The sequence below is a fragment of the Cottoperca gobio genome, chromosome 3 (assembly GCF_900634415.1).
Source record: "Cottoperca gobio chromosome 3, fCotGob3.1, whole genome shotgun sequence".
In the NCBI taxonomy this organism is placed as follows: Eukaryota; Metazoa; Chordata; class Actinopteri; order Perciformes; family Bovichtidae; genus Cottoperca; species Cottoperca gobio.
This window is the reverse complement of record NC_041357.1, coordinates 24,928,182-24,946,094: the sequence shown is the minus strand read 5'-3', so window position 1 is coordinate 24,946,094 and position 17,913 is coordinate 24,928,182. Positions and strand designations below refer to the sequence as shown.

At 41.6% G+C, this 17,913-nt stretch overlaps 2 protein-coding genes across 2 annotated transcripts; one reads left to right on the top strand and one right to left on the bottom strand.

The window, feature by feature from the left end:
- The first annotated feature begins 991 nt into the window (after window positions 1-991).
- nudt19 (nudix (nucleoside diphosphate linked moiety X)-type motif 19) lies at window positions 992-4,758 on the top strand. Its single transcript, XM_029428779.1, has 3 exons — window positions 992-2,094; window positions 2,775-2,982; window positions 3,711-4,758. The coding sequence occupies exons 1-3, from the start codon at window positions 1,303-1,305 to the stop codon at window positions 3,926-3,928; spliced, it is 1,218 nt and encodes a 405-aa protein (XP_029284639.1). The 5' UTR covers window positions 992-1,302; the 3' UTR covers window positions 3,929-4,758.
- A 3,682-nt stretch (window positions 4,759-8,440) lies between these two features.
- Window positions 8,441-10,646, bottom strand: LOC115004309 (regulator of G-protein signaling 9-binding protein). The gene has a single exon (XM_029426085.1). It carries the CDS (start codon window positions 10,021-10,023, stop codon window positions 9,283-9,285), a length of 741 nt encoding a protein of 246 aa, XP_029281945.1. The 5' UTR covers window positions 10,024-10,646; the 3' UTR covers window positions 8,441-9,282.
- Window positions 10,647-17,913: the final 7,267 nt, after the last annotated feature.

Below are 17,913 nucleotides of genomic sequence, written 5' to 3'. Positions count from 1 at the left end.
GTTTAATTATAAAGATAATATAAAGGCTCCATATCCATGTTAATACATATTTAAATCAAATATAGGCTAAACTCTTTGTATTATTGTAGCCCTGGTAAATTAAACAATGTGTTAATGAACCATTATCAAACATACTCATAATCGAGGCTGAGGATTATATTTTTAATAATAAGTGTGCTTTGTTATGCTGTTTTATGGCCTGAATTTTACTTGTATCTATTAAATCACTTCTTAAAACTCATTTATATACAAAGGTAACTTATATTTTATTGATTATTTGTAATTGTTTATATCTTTTATATTTTTAAACTGTTGTTTCTATCATTGCGTATTTGTCATTTATATGTTTGTCTTGTGAAGCCCTTTGCAACTTTTTTTTGAAGTAGTATATAAATAAAGTTTATTATTATTGTTGTTGTTACTAATACTATTATTATTATTATTATTATTATTATTATTATTATTATTATTATTATTATTATAGAAAATGTAACCCATGTCTAAGGTTAATCAAAATATAGCCAAGCTACAATATAGTTAGTTGGTGGACAGTGTGAGGAATATTCAGATATGTTTTACACAAAAAAATAAAGTTCAGAAGTAGTATTGACCAATGTCTGTCACTTCTATGTGCATCAGTTCCATAAAACAAGAGAATGACTGAAGAAATTGTCTTTGGGGGCTACTTGCATCTTTGCAAGTCATCCAGCCTGCAGGTGACATAACAGATACTTAGTAAGTTTATTTAAATGCCTGTACAATAGAAATAAATAGACCGTAGCTAATAAAAAGAGGGTCAAATGTCTTTCTGGACTATCACAAATGTGCTTCCTTTCCTTGGTTCTCATCTCTTAGTCTATGAATTTTACCAAGAAATAGAATCAATTGTGTAATTTTCTTTAATACACCTTATGCTTATGCGAAATTAAAAGAAGCATTTTTTGAAAAAGACAGTTATTATTTGTGCATGTAATGTTTTGAACTGGTGGGGGCAGCAATGTACTCCGGAGGCTCTGTGTTAGGAGAAGAAGAAAAAGAGAGCGGTCGTCGAGGCTTTCGTCATACGGAAGTAGAAGTAGTTTTGTAGGCTGTAACGGTATATCAAACAGTACTACACACAGAAGGCCTACTGTGTACATATACAGTCTATACGACAGGCGCGCTCGAGACAGATGTGCTCGTGTCCTTTCCGAAGCACGTCACTTGAAATAAATATCGCGAGGCACACGGGCTGAGCGACCAAGGACTCTTAACTTTCAAAAGCGTTAGGTGGAAATTAAAAGAAGCACTGGTAGTTTTATAATGAACTCCACTTTGAAGCACTGGAAGGAGGCAGCCACTCTTATTTTAGCCGCCGGTCACAGGCTCGGCGCGGACACTTTATCGTCAAGGACACGACTGACAGCTGCTGCAGGTTCACAGCAGGGCGGCAGCTGCGGACGGGAACACCTGCCGCACAAGTCCTGCTTTGATTACGACGTTTTACTGCTTAAACGCAGTAACAAAAGTGGATTCATGCCCAATGCGTATGTGTTTCCCGGCGGAAAGGTGCACTCCTCGGACTTTTCCAGTGAATGGCTTGACCTTTTCAAATCTTTCAAGAACTCTCCTAATTTTGGTTTGGGAAATGTCACCCAGTCTTCGGAGACTAGACCTCCGATATTCGCCACCGACAGATTAAAACTAGGTTCTCCTATCCCGGGTGAGGTCGCCTTCAGGATCTGCGCCTTGAGGGAGACGTTTGAGGAGTCCGGTGTGCTCCTGGTTGTGCCTAAACTGGAGGAGAAAAGTTTGTTAAAAAGCATAGAGGACGGGTGTGTCACTTCTCAAGGACTACATTGCAAAGAAAACGACCTGTGCCCTAGTGAACTCGCCAAGTGGAGGGCTCTGGTAAACGAGAATCCCTCCAACTTCATCAGGATGTGCAGAGAGTTGGAGGTGTTGCCCAACATCTGGGCTTTACATGAGTGGTGCAACTGGCTGACTCCCACAGGCCGATACGGTGTGACGAGGTTTGATACAGTTTTCTTCATCTGCTGCCTGCAGGAGATCCCACACACACTGCAAGATGAAAAGGAAATAGTGCATTTTCAGGTGATGCATAAATCAAGTAAACTCTAGACGCATTTACGTCAAATGTTGACCAAAGTGCATTACAGGGAAATGTGTTTTGATTAATTAGTTTTTTTTTTTAGAATAAAATAAATGGAGAGCTGAAACAATTAATTGATAAATCAATCAACAGAAAATGAATCTCATTTTATTAGTTATTTTCTTCTAGCAAAAGTGATAAACAATTCCTAGTTCTAGCTTTTTAATTGTTTGGATGTTCTGGATCAGTCTATAACAGCGGTGCAGAAATGCTGAACCAGGTTTGAGGTCATTTAGAAGCGGTGTCCTCCATTGCATAGCTTCTCTACCATAGAGCACTGAGAAGTTGACTTTTTTCAACTGTAAAACATATATTTCAGTAAGTTTCCATCCCCGGCTTCATAGATCCTGGATCGGTCGGGCTTTATGGAATATCTTTGGGACAATTGGTCAAAACAAGCAATGTAAAGATGTCACTTTGGACTTTGTGACAGGCCTTTGTCCTCTATTTTCTAACATTCATTAACAATGAAAACAGAGCTACAAGAATGTAGATTACTTAACTTTACATTGGATCTGGTTAGCATCCTTTCCATAACAACAGCTGAACAAGTTAATGGATACTACAGCATTAAGTGCCATTTGATGTACCAAACATACTTCTACCGTTCTGTGTGTTTCAGTGGTCCACACCCTCAGAGGTCCTCCAGAGCAACTACGAACGGGAGTTGTGGATCGCCCCTCCACAGTTCTATGAGCTCAGTCGCTTGTGCCGTGTCCCTTTGCTGAATGACCTCCACAACTTCTGCAGCAAGCGTGCCACAGAGGGCTGTGAACAGTGGCTGCCTGTAGTTTCCTTAAATGATAAAGAGTACATATCACTGCTGCCAGGTGATGATTGTATAAAGATAGCAGTGAAGCATGCCAATGTGATGTTCCATTCAGTTATTATATATTTAGATTAGTGCATCTTTATGAATGAATGTGATATTCTTTAGCTTTCTTATTCTCAACAAACCCCATGAAAAGAAAAAACATGAATGAACTGATCCCACTAACAAGTGTTGTCTGTGTATTCACAGCCTGATAGTATTCCTATTATGCCATAGAGCTCCAATGTTGTCCAAAAACGTATTCCAGAAACACACCAGTGAGCCACAGTGTTGCGCTGAGGGACATTTATTTCATCACAATAAACAGGAGCACTGTAGTTGAGTTTGTGTCATTCCCACATCCTGGTGCCGTACTATCACACCAAATCAGTTGCTGAAAATAGTCCCCATAAAACGCACTATTTAATCCTGTTCAAGTGATGTTTGCTTAAAACTAAAGTGTCCAATACTACAGTAAAGATTAATATCTTCATTAGGAAGGGATTGGCTTACAGAAAGGGCGAGGAACGTTTTGAGAAAGTGACTAATGTGTTATTGGTTTTGGTCTTTTCAGGGTATTTGTTAAAAGTAAAATATAGAATATAATCAACCTCGTTCTTAAAGAATGAGCTATAGTGCAAATACTGTTTGAGCTAAAGAGGATAATGTTCCGTATGAAAGATTAACCATTTGTGTGGGGTGTTCTCTCTCTATCTGCTATTTTCTTTGGCTCTCCACTCTTTGCAGGTGACAAACACTACCCGTTGGACACTTCAGGAGAGGCTGAGGTGGCTACAAGCACAGACCCTCAGCTGGAGGACGACGATTCTGCACTGCACCGCATTGTGTCCGTAGATCAGTTCCCTCCAACTCTACAGATCACCATCCCGCCCAAGTACAACCATCTGCTCCCTGTGGTAGAACAACTGTCAAAGAGTCGGTCCTTGACTTTCCCTTTCTGCTGAACAAGTCCCACAACACCTCTCTGCACGTGCAATGAAGCAAGACTAATTTACTTCCACCCTGGCATTTTATTCACCCACCTTTTGTTCAATAAAGGTGATTAAAAGGGGGAACATGGATTTGTTTTGGTAGATATGGAAGAAAGCTCCAGGGTGTTTGCTGTCAAAACTTTTACTATGCTAATGCAAACTCTCACTGTGTAATAACAAGTCCGCTGTGCACTGGAGGTTTCAGGGTTTTTTGTCATTTGCATATTAGGCTTTGTGACATGCACAGCTTCCCCGTGGTACCTTTAAATCTCACGTTTTAGAGAAGTGCACATCTCCAGCAGAGGAATGTGAAAACACAACACACTTTGCACAGATACAAGTCAGTACAGTCAAGGTCAGAGACACATGAGGAAGGGATCTTTAAGAATCAAGTTCTACGTTAAAATAACTGCTTAATAGTTTTCTTAAAGTCCTGACCAGACTTTTACGTTTTCATTTGCTCCACACGATGAAGTAAATTATCCTTTTGCCTTTTCGTTTTGAACCAAGTTTAGCTTGTAACCATAGAAACAGGCCGACTACTAAATATATCAAACAGACAACACCTGCAGCTAAAATGTGTGCGTGTGTGTGTGCGTGTGTGTTATGGTGATCCCCGCGGGTGTGCATATGTCATTGATGGAGGCCCAGCAGGGCTTCCTCCCTTTCTCCTTTGGGTGTCTTCCTTGCTCACAGCTGGTCTCCTTCATGGCGGCATATTGATAACGCATAAGAAATAATCCCTGTCAACTGGATTGTACCCTGTGTTTGCCATTTATAAATAAATGTAGTATTAAAAGAGATCAATGTATTCATTATTAATTAGATCTTTTTTACCGACGCTGTCTCACACTGCTTGTAGGTGATTTGTGCTTCTGATGGTTTGTGATGCACAACTGAGCACATAGTGAGTGAGCTGGATAAAACAAGCAGAATAATGAGTCTAATGGGCGCTTGACAGATTTCCACATCTACTATCTTAATGCCTACTCTAAAAGGCGACTTATATAAAGTAACTGTAGATGCAGTCACACTATCTACACAATCATCACTCAGTATTTCAACAATGCTCATCACCAGGCTTCTGTTTTTAAGTGTCTGGGCCACTTACAGTTTCTACTTTATTTATTTTTTCTAGGTGTTTTAATGGACAGGAAATTTCATCTTAAAGTGTTCAAATCAAAATAATTTGTCGCTACAAATGTGATATTTTAAGCACAATACATCACACCCATTTCTGTATATTATAACAAGTATTGCTTCCATGTGTATGCCTCACAGTACTTTAAAAATACATTTCCCAAGAGGTGGAGCTTCTACCCCCGGGGTGAGCAGAGGTGTGTTGCATACTGCCTGTGACTTTTACCTGTCCATTGTTGAATCATGTAAGCTGTGATGAAGGTATTATAGACAATAGATAAGTGCTGGTCATCCTGCATTAAGCACAATACATTTCTAAAAGACAAAATAATATATATGTAATACTTAAGAAACACAGTCTATAGCTACAAATCCTCATCCTTTTGGTACAGAAACACTAAGTGCACGTTGGATGTGACGAATGATGAAAGAAAGATCTATATATAGAGTGATTAAATGTATTGATTTTGGATTTGTCTGAGTCTCTACATCAAAAAGAATTGCTGTATCATAATGTTGCTGCCTGTTTTATCCAGCAAAAGTACCCTTAAGTCAAACTGACCTCATAGGAACATTTTCTTCTAAAATAATTAGGCACACCAGAGACCAGGTCAGCTCGGCTCAAACCTGATTTTAATCTTTTTGGACACATCTCATCCATCAGCGTGGGGGAGGATGCTGAGGTTTGGTCCTCTGTTGAGCTCTGCCCTCCTCTTCCCTCACACCACATCTCCTTCTGCTTCAGAGTACTGTGTGTGTGTGTGTGTGTGTGTGTGTGTGTGTGTGTGTGTGTGTGTGTGTGTGTGGGACGGTGGTGGCAGGAAGGGGGCGATTTGAAATAACACTGCTCAACCGTCTGTGCTGTTTTCAGTTGAGAGTCTGTTGAGGGTTTCTATGGCAACCCACAGCCTCGGAAACCCACCATCTTCGTCCAGATGAGGTGATGATGCAGTGGTCTGTCTCTGCCAAGTGTGCAGCTCGCCTCTCTGTGGACCGGTCTGCTTACTTTGTTTGTTTCCAAGCGACGAAGTGAAGCAAATAAATGGCTCCATCATGCATAAGTACATATAAAATGCTTTACTCACCTTTAAGGGTCAATTCTTTTTACTTAATGAAGCATAAACTCTAAAACTTTGATGATTTGGCTATTTTTGAGAGGCAGCGTGCATAACAGAGATTGCAACAAAATGGTTTCAGGACGCCTGAAACTCAAGTTTCTCAGAGTTGAATCAAAGTAGACTTAAAACATTGTGGATTTTAAAGTGCAGTGTTTCAGGAGGCTTTCTCTCCTCCACTATTTGAATCCCCTCCCTTCCTTCCCCATGTTTAATTAATCACTTTTATATTTTTGGAACTCTGGATGACAATGTAAGTCTGTTGTGAATTTCGAAGAGGTTCATCATGACTCACTGTTAGCAGAGCTTTCTGCCTCTGTGAGAAGACAACAAGGATAAACAAGATGTCAGAAAGCCTTCTGTGAGTCGGGTGTGAGCATTCCACTGATTTGTATGCATCAAAGTCCTGCCAAAGAAATCCTGCCCCTTCTGTAGTCTCTGTGCTTTTAGGAGTCGAGTTATATCTTGCATGTCAGCTTTTTCCTTTCTTTCTTTTTCTTTTTACAATGTTCTATTAATGTTTCTCCACAGGTGTGTAACCTCCAGAGGCTGAGAAGAGACAGACTGCCATAAGAGATAAAACAGGAAGAGGCATTGAAGTAGTCTGCTGAACAAACATTCAATGTCCAAAACGATTGCGCCCTGATTCTGCTACTTAAATATTTAACCCTTGCCAGGTTTTTTTTAATATAAGAAAAATGTCATTTTGTTCCATTACTCCCACAAGGAGACAGACCTCTGCTTAGAAGAGAAGGGTAGCTTTAATTAAATGTGATCCTTTGAGATAATTACATACTTCCATAGCCGGCAACCGAGGCTGAGTTGTCTTTAAATGCCAGGGGTCTATTTACCGTATACAATTATCAGAGGAACCCCTCAGGAATGGGGGAGGAGATCAGTATAGTCAATTTAGAGCTCATCTGATGCGCAACTGTTGAACTTCGAGCAGTTCCTACAGACTATTCATTAGAATTCCCATTGGAGCAATAATTCAAATGTAAAATTATGATGACGAGTAAGAATTATTGCCGTCTTCCAGCAACTGTGCATAGATGATGAATAGATGTGGATTTATTAATCATGAGGTCACTCTGTTTTCTGTCCTGAAAGCACCAGTGACAAATGAGCTGGTGTCAAAGGATCTTTGTAAAATGGGGACACTGAATGTGGATTAACATCTCAGCATTGATAATTAAACACGTGTCTTTAATAGTAATTGTTAGTAGCTTGTTACATCTTCTCGATCTGCTTGTTGAAATCTCACTTTCACATGTCTACCTGAAAAGATTCTGATATAGTGTCCTCTATATCTGTATTATCTTTGTAATTCAGCCCTGCCTTGTAAACAGTGATGCAGACTGTGGGGTTTACATAAATTACATAGTTTACTGTAAACTTGTAATAGACTGTAATAGTTGTATTTATTTAATTTTTGATTAAGTATCTCACTCCCGTGTTTGAACACCCACAATTTATTTTAAATATTAAATTTGTTCATTTAACATTGTACGTATGTTTGAGCCTTAGTGTTTGATTGCTGTGAAAATAAATTACAAAATTGTCATTACATGAAGGGAGGGTAGGAGTAATAAAAGTATTATATCATTTCCTATTCTTGTTTCTTATTTCATAAAATCGCAGCTAAATATCAAATGCAGTCAGACTTGTGTTGTGTAAACGAACATCTCTCTAATAAGGTTGTTTTTCTATCAGCTCAGTCTTTGGTCTCTGATCGCATCTGATAAAGATTTCTGGAACTATTTCTAAACTGACCCCGAACTAGCCCTAGACAACCGTCCCACCTCTCCACCCCACTTCACCAACAGCCACCCATGTAAAGGCTTTAGGCTCTGACAACCATCCCCTCTTAGTCCATCTCATTCCAAGAATACATTCAAAGACTCTTACAACTAAAGCCATTAGGGAGATAATGCATCTATCTTGGTCTACTTACCATTTGAAATTGAACCATAAACCGATGGTGGTTACATCTAATCCTCTGTTTAAAATACCTCTGTGTGGGCCCACATCTGATGTATGTGTTAAACTTTGCACGGATTACAAACTTGGATCATCAGCAACCATGAGCTTTCATTTTAAATATTTCTACACATGATAGAAATATGTCATTCCATGCATGCATGTGTGCAACAACTGCTTTCCCATTGCTTATGAAACATCTGTCTGCGAGCTATTTAATCAACTACAAGCACGTTTTTTGAGTGTTTCAAAGTTTTATTATAATAAATATACTTATGTATGTACATTATCTGACACTGAAGTCTGTAGGCTGTGTACAAACTCTCTATTCTCACGTTGCAATGTATACATTCAACACTGTTTGCAAGAAAACCCTGAAAAAGGAACATGAACAGGCTTTCAGTGAATGGGTGCATTATTAAAAGACTGGAGATCTCTCTTGTCCCCAAGGCTCTCAAGAAGCACATTGTGATTTGATGCAATGAAGTCAGATGCAGGCCTACGAAAACCTTGCTATACAGATTTTATGAAGTATTAAAACTGTGCTTACAGGAGTGCAGAACAGTGCAGATTTGATCACATCCAATTGGAACACTGGCTCTATTAGTTTCCATACAACAGGACCCTTCCCTGGCTAGATGCCCCCTGCTCGTTTGAACACGTCTGACTTTGCTGGATTGAATTTATAAATTGAAAGCATCAATCAGCAGGACAACAAGGGGAATACTTAACAATAGGCTACATTTACGCTTGAGCTTTTCCACTAATCCACTTGGATTACGTGTTGTTTGCATCATCATGATGGCCAGACACTGTCACGTAATTTAATTTTTTTTCCCTCTTCCAAAAATACACGACCCCATGGCCCCTCAAAATACTGAAAAGTGTGCCCAACGTCCATTGTATTGTTCTACATTTAATATCTAGTGCAACTCCTCAACTCCACCGAATACATTCACAAATCCGAGAAAGATGGATCACTTCGGGTGTCCACATTTGTTCAGCCCCACAAAAAAAAGGTATCTCTCTCTTGTGGAGCTGCTGGCTCTTGTAACCACCATGGTGACGTGCTCGTGCTGTTGGTTAGACAGTTCAGGACATATTGATGACCAAATATCCTAGAACCCCAGCGACCGCAATGATGACAATGAATACAAGCACAGCGCAGACCGATGCAATGCCAGCGTCCCTGCTGCCACCTCCTTCCTCTTCTTTGGGCTCCTCTTCGCAGATGGAGATGACACCCACGGAGGAATTTCCTACACTCATGTTGGACTTGAGCTCCGCACCTGCCTCCTGCTTCGCCTCGACGGCCCACGGCGCCACCTGCACCTTCATCTCCATCTCCTCCATCATCTGGCTAACCTGGGTGATCTCGGACTGCAGGTCCCTGAGGTCCACCGTGTCGATGGTGCTGTCCGCCTCGTACTTCATGTTCTGCACGCTCATGGCCCGGGCCGCCACGGTGGTGGTGCTGCCGGTCATCCCCGTCTGGATGAGGTGCCTCGTCGGCACCTTAAGGGGGAAGTCCTGCCCTATCTCCAGGGACCGTTTCATGTCCACCTCCAGGAGATCCATGCTGCTTGAGAACAGCACCCATAGGCGCTCGTACTCGGCCCGGTCATCTTTGCTGATGGTCTTGTCTTTGAGCAGAGAGGTCAGTTTAGTCCTGTTGGCCACGGCCAGCTCTTGTGCCTTTTTGCGGGTCTTCTTCAGCTCCTCGCGCAGGTTCTGCGAGTCCGAGGTGCTTCCCAGGGCGATGACCAAATGCCTGTAGCAAGCGGTCACTTTGTTCAAAGCGTCCAGCATTGTTTTGCACTCATCTTTCCCCATGATGACTGATTTAAAATAACAGTCTATCTACTCGCCAAAAATATGAAATAATAAACAACAGAAGTCTGAAGAGAAATGGCGAGCTGTTAGTGACGGTGCTTCATCCGCTCTCCTTAGTTTAGTTTCATCAGGAGCACACCCCCAGCTCTACAAATCCCATCAACGCACTAGTCAGAGCAATTCGTCTCTCTCCATGCTCCTTCCTGTCTGTCTGCAAGCATGCACAGAGAGCGGCTTAGATATTAATGCGTCCGTAAATGGCTTTAGGCGGTTACCTTTGCGCTTCCCCGCTCGAGATCAGACAGCGCCGGAGCAACTCTCCTGCGGGGCGGATGCTGAATGGATGTGAAGCAATCCGACCTCACTTTTTTAGGAGATCGAGATCCGGATTCAGCTACAGGTGTCACAACAGCCACTTCACTGCTGTTTGGGGAGCGCTTTTCTCGTCATCAGATTAAAATGAAGTCCCTTAATGTTCAGAGATGATGCGCCGCTGGGGAAATAGAGGTCTTCAGAGTCTTGAGAGTTAAAGAGAGAAACAAAGGTTTCAAAGCGTCCTTAACAGGGAGTCAAAACAAAGCCATTGTGTTTTGTTTATCTGTATGGGGAGCTGTCCGCTTCAGCACCCACTCGTTGATGTTTAGATACCAGTAGGCTAAGCGCTTTCTGATGTCACATGTGTGCACGAATCAGAGCCATGCAGGCAGGAAACAAAGCAGCTGTGCTCCCATTGGTTTGGTCACACAGGCATCTGCGTTTAAATGCATTCTGTCATTGGCTGCTCTATCCCTAAAGTGGGCAGTGCTTTAATGTCTGTCAGATGGCATGCCAAATCACAAAGCCCTAAACTATCTGCCACTATCTGCCATTTGTTATCAGGATCCTTCCATGTGTTGTCATACATTTCCTGAGTCAAGTGCAGCGATGACTGGTGACTGACATTCAGCGTTCTTTATGTTTTTATCTTTGCATTTAAACTGGAAGAGCAAATGACTCTATTCCTGGTTGATCACCTGCTTAGTAAAGACATCACATGTACAGTAGAGAAATTGGTATAACTGTGTGAGATGTGCGCATCATTTCTTCTCTACTTTGCTTGCATGCCTCACAGTCAATTAGTCACAGACCTGCATGCACACAGTTTCTGGCCAGGAAGGATCGCAGTTGTTGCACACACACAGTTGGATAATGTGTTGTTTACCTATTGGCTGATGCTGTGTTGAGAGGTGAGAGGCAGATAGGGCTACGAGTTGTTTGCCTGGTTTGCTCTTTTTGCATTATTGAGGCGGATGGGGCCTAATGATCCATTGACTGCCGTGTTAAACTAATGGACTGAATAGGATGCGCCGAGGATCTGAGGGAGATGCTCATGTTTTGCTTTATTGTGAAACGGGGATTTATTTAATCTGTTCCATTTATTCCTATAGTGTGAAAAAATCATTTTTATTTTTGCTCGTATTAGTTTCAGTCGCTCATTGAAACTATGACGGAAATCTGTGAGCTGGTGATGTGATGGACACAGATGGAGACTTGATGATGTCTTTAAGCAGAACATCTTTTTGAAGCTTGGCCAAAGAAGATAGAGTAATACATGAAGACAATGTAGTGCCACCCAATTCTTGACATTATCATCCTTGCAGGGAATATATTGCCCTTGTAGAATTTAATACCAAATAAGGGTATTCAGGATATTCTGCATGGGACTATAGCATCAAACCATACAGTATATCTCAAAAGTGAGTACACCCTTTAGATTTTTGCAAATATTCTGTTATATCCTTTCAGGGGATAACATTATCCTACTGAAACTTTGATATAACTTAAAGTAGTCAGTGTGCTGCTTGAATAACAGTATAGATTTATTGTCCTTTGAAAATTACTCAGTACACAGCTGTTAATGTCTAAACAGCTGGCAACAAAAGTGAGTACACCCCATAGTGAACATGTCTAAATTGTGCCCAAAGTGTCAATATTTTGTGTGACCACCATTGTTATCTAGCACTGCTTTAACCCTCCTGGGCATGGAATTCACCAGAGCTGCACAGGTTGCTTCTGGAATCTTCTTCCACTCCTCCACGACGACATCACGGAGCGCACGGATGTTGGACACCTTGCACTCCTCCACCTTCCTCTTGAGGATGCCCCACATGTGCTCAATTGGGTTTAGGTCTGGAGACATACTTGGCCAGTCCATCACCTTAACCTTCAGCTTCTTCAGCAAGGCCGTTGTCATCTTGGAGGTGTGTTTAGGGTCATTATCATGTTGGAAAACTGCCCTACGGCCCAGTTTCCGAAGAGAGGGGATCATGCTCTGCTGCAGGATGTCACAGTATATATTGGAATTCATGTGTCCCTCAATGAAATGCAGCTCCCCAGTGCCGGCAGCACTCATGCAGCCCCAGACCATGATGCTGCCACCACCATGCTTGACTGTAGGCAAAACACATTTGTCTTGGTACTCCTCACCAGGGTGCCGCCACACACGCTGGACACCATCTGACCCAAACAGGTTTATTTTGGTCTCATCAGACCACAGGACATGGTTCCAGTAACTCATGTTCTTGGATTCATTGTCTTCAGCAAACTGTTTGCAGGGCTTTCTTATGCATCGGTTTCAGAAGGGGCTTCTGTCTGGGGCGACGGCCATACAAACCGATTTGATGCAGTGTGCAGCGTATGGTCTGGGCACTGACAGGCTGACATCCCACTTCTGCAACCTCTGCAGCAATGCTGGAAGCACTCGCACGTCTATTTTTGGAAACCAACCTCTGGATATGACGCTGAGCACGTGGACTCAACTTCTTTGGTCGACCCTGGCGAGGCCTGTTCCGAGTGGAACCTGTCCTGGAAAACCGCTGTATGATCTTAGCCACTGTGCTGCAACTCATTTTCATGGTGTTGGCAATCTTCTTATAGCCAAGGCCATCTTTGTGAAGCGCAATAATCCTTTTTTTCAGCCGCTCAGAGAGTTCCTTGCCATGAGGTGCCATGTTGTCCAGCATTCAGAGAGAATTGTGCCCAAAACACCAAATTTAACAGCCCTGCTTATCATTTACACCTGAATCCTTGTAACACTAACGAGTCACATGACACCAGGGCGGGAAAACAACATCATTGGGCACAATTAGGACATGTTCACTATGGGGTGTACTCACTTTTGTTGCCAGCTGTTTAGACATTAACAGCTGTGTACTGAGTAATTTTCAAAGGACAATAAATCTATACTGTTATTCAAGCAGCACACTGACTACTTTAAGTTATATCAAAGTTTCAGTAGGATAATGTTATCCCCTGAAAGGATATAACAGAATATTTGCAAAAATCTAAAGGGTGTACTCACTTTTGAGATATACTGTACATGTGTAAATGTTCTACCAAATCATAAACATCGCCCGTTAACCTGTAGTCTATCATCCTCTCCAAGGTGACGCTGTAGAGACACAGTTTGTTGTGTCTCTGTGAGTATGGGGGTCTGTGAATGACCTGGGCTGCAACCACGATACCTTATCAGTATCTTCCCAGCTATCCTAGAGGCAGACACCAGCTGAGAGTAAATAAGACCCAAAATTCCTTCACATTCAAGTTATTTCTATCCCTCAGATTTGACATCCATAACTTTCTATTTCATGATAAGATTAATTCAACCTCGCTACATGTGCCTCTGCTCTATTTCTACTGTAGACTGTGTTTACTCGATATATTTGATCCGCTGGCATGGCTACCAGCGGTGTCCGACTATTGACTGACTTTCAACAAATATCTTGGCTGAGTCAGATGTTTTGTTAAGATCTTGGCGAATGGATCTCCTTTGAATATGTTTCCATGGCAATCTCTCACCCCTTGGCAAGCACTCTTCAGTAATTTTAGATATTCAATTACTCCCAGCGCAGTGAATTGTCAACAGTCAATCTCAATGTATCTCATGTAGAATTACAGTTTCAAAAGAAAGATCCATGAATAGCAGTCAGATTAATTGCACAACGTGTAGATGTGGTTTGAGGGTTTCAAAATTATATGATTTGAATGTTCCTACATCTAACTTACTATTTAAAAACATCTTTGAATGCAGTGTGAAGTATTTCCTGATTTAAAACTTTTAGTTTGTTTTTTTAACAAAGATGGATGAATTGCAATCTCTCAACTCATAAAATTCCAGGAAGTTATTTCAATCCTGAATTAATTACGTGTGTCTGTCTGTCTGTCTGTCTGTGTGTCTGTGTCTGTGTGTCTGTGTCTGTGTGTCTGTGTGTCTGTGTCTGTGTGTCTGTCTGTGTGTCTGTGTGTCTGTGTCTGTGTGTCTGTCTGTGTGTCTGTCTCTGTCTGTGTGTCTGTCTCTGTCTGTCTGTTCTGTCTGTCTGTGTATCTGTGTGTCTGTCTGTCTGTCTGTGTATCTGTCTGTATGTCTGTCTGTCTGTCTGTGTATCTGTGTGTCTGTCTGTCTGTCTGTGTATCTGTGTGTCTGTCTGTCTGTCTGTGTATCTGTCTGTCTGTCTGTCTGTCTGTCTGTCTGTGTATCTGTCTGTCTGTCTGTCTGTGTATCTGTCTGTCTGTCTGTGTATCTGTCTGTCTGTCTGTCTGTGTATCTGTCTGTCTGTCTGTCTGTCTGTATGTCTGTTTGTCTGTCTGTCTGTCTGTCTGTCTGTGTATCTGTCTGTCTTTCTGTGTATCTGTCTGTCTGTCTGTCTGTGTATCTGTCTGTATGTCTGTTTGTCTGTGTGTCTGTCTGTGTGTCTGTCTGTGTGTCTGTCTGTCTGTGTGTCTGTCTGTCTGTCTGCTGTTCAGATGCACTGTTAGATTCAAGTGTTAGGATGAGTCACACATACTGCTCTCAGAATGAACACATCATGGGCATCTCAATGTGATTATTTCTGTGGAGAGGCTCTCAGCGGTTTGCTGTTACATGAGAAGAGTAACACGATAGTGAGGAGCGCCAGATGTTAATGTTGTTTTTACACAGATGAACGCATTACACAGACTTGTGAAAAGAAATAAAAATAGTGCTACTAACATTTGTTTTATGGATGATTTTTGGTCTGCCATTTTGTAAGAACAATTGCCATATTTGTCAAGTTTTCCTTAAAGTATTCCAATGAATTCAAGGCTATAACATAATTATGGGTTTAGTTCAAAGCACACAAAGGTATCAGTCAATATTTTAAAAGAAATGATATAGTTACAGAGCATACAAACCAAAATGCAATCAAATAAATAATAACATGGACATTTTCTAAATTGTGATGTATTATTATTTAATATGGATGGAACAAATAGATGATTTCAAGAACATGGCAGCATTTCATGTCAATCAACTGCTTCTTAAATCCATCTCTTGCAGGTGTGACACACTTGATTTGTGTCACATTTGAAAGCGGTGTTTGCTTTGGAATAAAGTGTGTTTGTTTACATATGAGCCCCAGCTCACAGAGCAGATCTTAATCTTCAACCCTGCCGACACCAATTGTGTCAAAATGTGTTTTTCATGAAAATTATCCTAGATTTATAACACTCACATGACAAATGGCATGCAACTGACCTGAACATGAGAATATATGGCATGCTTGGCTAAAATGTGTCGTGTCAATACCAAAAACCTGGAATTAAAATGAAAGATTAGCAAAAACCTTTCCTGGTTCAAGAGGTTAATATGAAGAGGAAAGCAAAGGAGAGCAAAATAAATATGCTGTTTTCAAATGACGCTATAAAATGATCTACAAATGCTATAATCCAGATTAGCAGGTTCTTAAAAATTCTGGGATTATCAATGTAATGCCTTCTAATGTATCTTTTAATGGACACCGTCGTCTGTATCTCAAGCATTTTCATCATATGGAATCAATGGTTTAGGCAGGAAATGGAGGCTGCTGGCACGCAATACACTTTGTGTGAGGTAATGGTCAAAAGGGGACAGACATATAGATGGTTTCCCTCAAAGTGCAATAATGCCCTGCAAAAACACATTAGAAATCTCTAAGCAACCTCCGTCAGCTCTCTTGTTAATCCCAGTAAAAACTGCCATTACCTCTGGCATTCAAGCAGGCTTCCTAGAGAAAACCCAGACTAACTTTTGGCTTGTGCAGTCACTATAATGTGCTGCTTCTACGAAATGTCTGAACACAATCGTATCCGTTTTGTTATTTAATAACAGGCTTATCGGATTTGTCTGAACCTGACGTGTGTGTCTTTTAATGTGGAACAAAGTAAACCCATAAACTCAGGGGGAACAGATAAACTCCTCAAAGAAAGGCGTCAGTCAGTGAAGAAGTTACCTGCTTGCTACGAGGTAGTAGTGTACCACTAACCACTGAGCCAATGTGTGGTCAAAATATCATCTCCTAAAATCCTGTAAAACAACCGCTCTTTTGACTCCATCAAGTTTGACATCTTACTTAGCGATGCCCACATCTGAGGTAACGTGTCTGGAACAGGATTAGCAATGTGTAGCCCTAATCTGACATGATCATGAAAAACTAACTTGATGTCTTGTTACTTGAGTAGAAAGAAAAAAATCCCTTAAAAGCCAAAGATTGCTCGGGCCTCAGATTTAAATTTGGATGCACGTCACCGCTTGTTTTAAGTGGTTTGGGACGGCCGGGTTAACAGAAAGGCAGGCGGATGAGGGAGTTCAGAGATGGAGGCTGTTCGTGGAAGTATGAGGAGGATTCAGTCAGTCAGAAATAGAGGCTGAGCACCGAGGGAGAGAGAGAGAGAGAGAGAGAGAGAGAGAGAGAGAGAGAGAGAGAGAGAGAGAGAGAGAAAACGAGAGAGAGAGAGAACGAGAGAGAGAGAGCGAGAGAGAGAGAGACAGAGAGAGAGAGAGAGAGAGAGAGAGACGAGAGACAGAGAGACAGAGAGGACAGAAAGAGAGAGAGAGAGAGAGCGAGAGAGAGAGAGAGAGACAGAGAGAGAGAGAGAGCGAGACAGAGAGAGAGAGAGAGAGAGAGAGAGAGACAGAGAGAGAGCGAGAGACAGAGAGACAGAGAGACAGAAAGAGAGAGAGAGAGAGAGCGAGAGAGAGAGAGAGAGACAGAGAGAGAGAGAGCGAGACAGAGAGAGAGAGAGAGAGAGAGAGAGAGAGACAGAGAGAGAGAGAGAGACAGAGAGAGAGAGAGAGAGAGAGAGAGAGAGAGAGCGGGCGAGATAAAACCAGAGAAAGAGGAAGTCTATCTTTGTTGAATTATTGATGGACATCATCCACTATGTGGTCTCTTACACTGCACAGCATGCAGCAGCGGGGTGAACCGTGAGTCACGCCTCAACTCACGAAGGTCCAGACTTAGGAGGATATCCACTCAACCATGATTTACACACACCGACACGCACCGGCGGTACACACACCGACACACCCACACACACACACCGACAGACACAGACACACAATAATGCTCTTCTCTCAACTCCCTATGAAAAGGAAAGCTAAGCTTTCCTTAAAAGCCCTTATATAAACTTTGCATTGATCTTGGCACCATTAAGGGAGGATGAGATCTATGTGTGTATGTATGCATGAGTATTTATTGGCTCTGAGCGGTAGCCAGGCAACCAGCAGATCAAAATTGTCTAGCAGTAAAACAAGAAATTGTTGCTTTTACACTTACAGTTTTCTCCAAATGAAATGAATCACCTCCACATGTGCTGTGAGGCAGTTTTATCTGATAGAGCCAGGCTTAATGTTTCTGCTAAGCTAAGATATCTAACTCATCTCATCTAACTCTTTTTGCTCAAAGTGAATAAGTATACTTCCTAAAATGACAAACTTTTCCTTTAAATGACATTCTCTTTCAGTCCGAGAAGTGACAGACTTTCTAAATGGAGCCTAGATTTCCTTGACCAGGAGATGTAATGAATGGGCTGGCTTCAAAGCCTGGACATATTTTTTAAGTAGAGTGCAGTGGA

Bases quoted from the DNA above. Each gene is read 5' to 3' on its own strand.
- LOC115004309 (XM_029426085.1), bottom strand. From the start codon at position 10,023: ATGGGGAAAGATGAGTGCAAAACAATGCTGGACGCTTTGAACAAAGTG.
- nudt19 (XM_029428779.1), top strand. From the start codon at position 1,303: ATGAACTCCACTTTGAAGCACTGGAAGGAGGCAGCCACTCTTATTTTA. The intron at 2,095-2,774 runs GTGATGCATAAA...TGTGTGTTTCAG, and splicing joins AGGAAATAGTGCATTTTCAG to TGGTCCACACCCTCAGAGGT. The intron at 2,983-3,710 runs GTGATGATTGTA...CACTCTTTGCAG, and splicing joins GTACATATCACTGCTGCCAG to GTGACAAACACTACCCGTTG.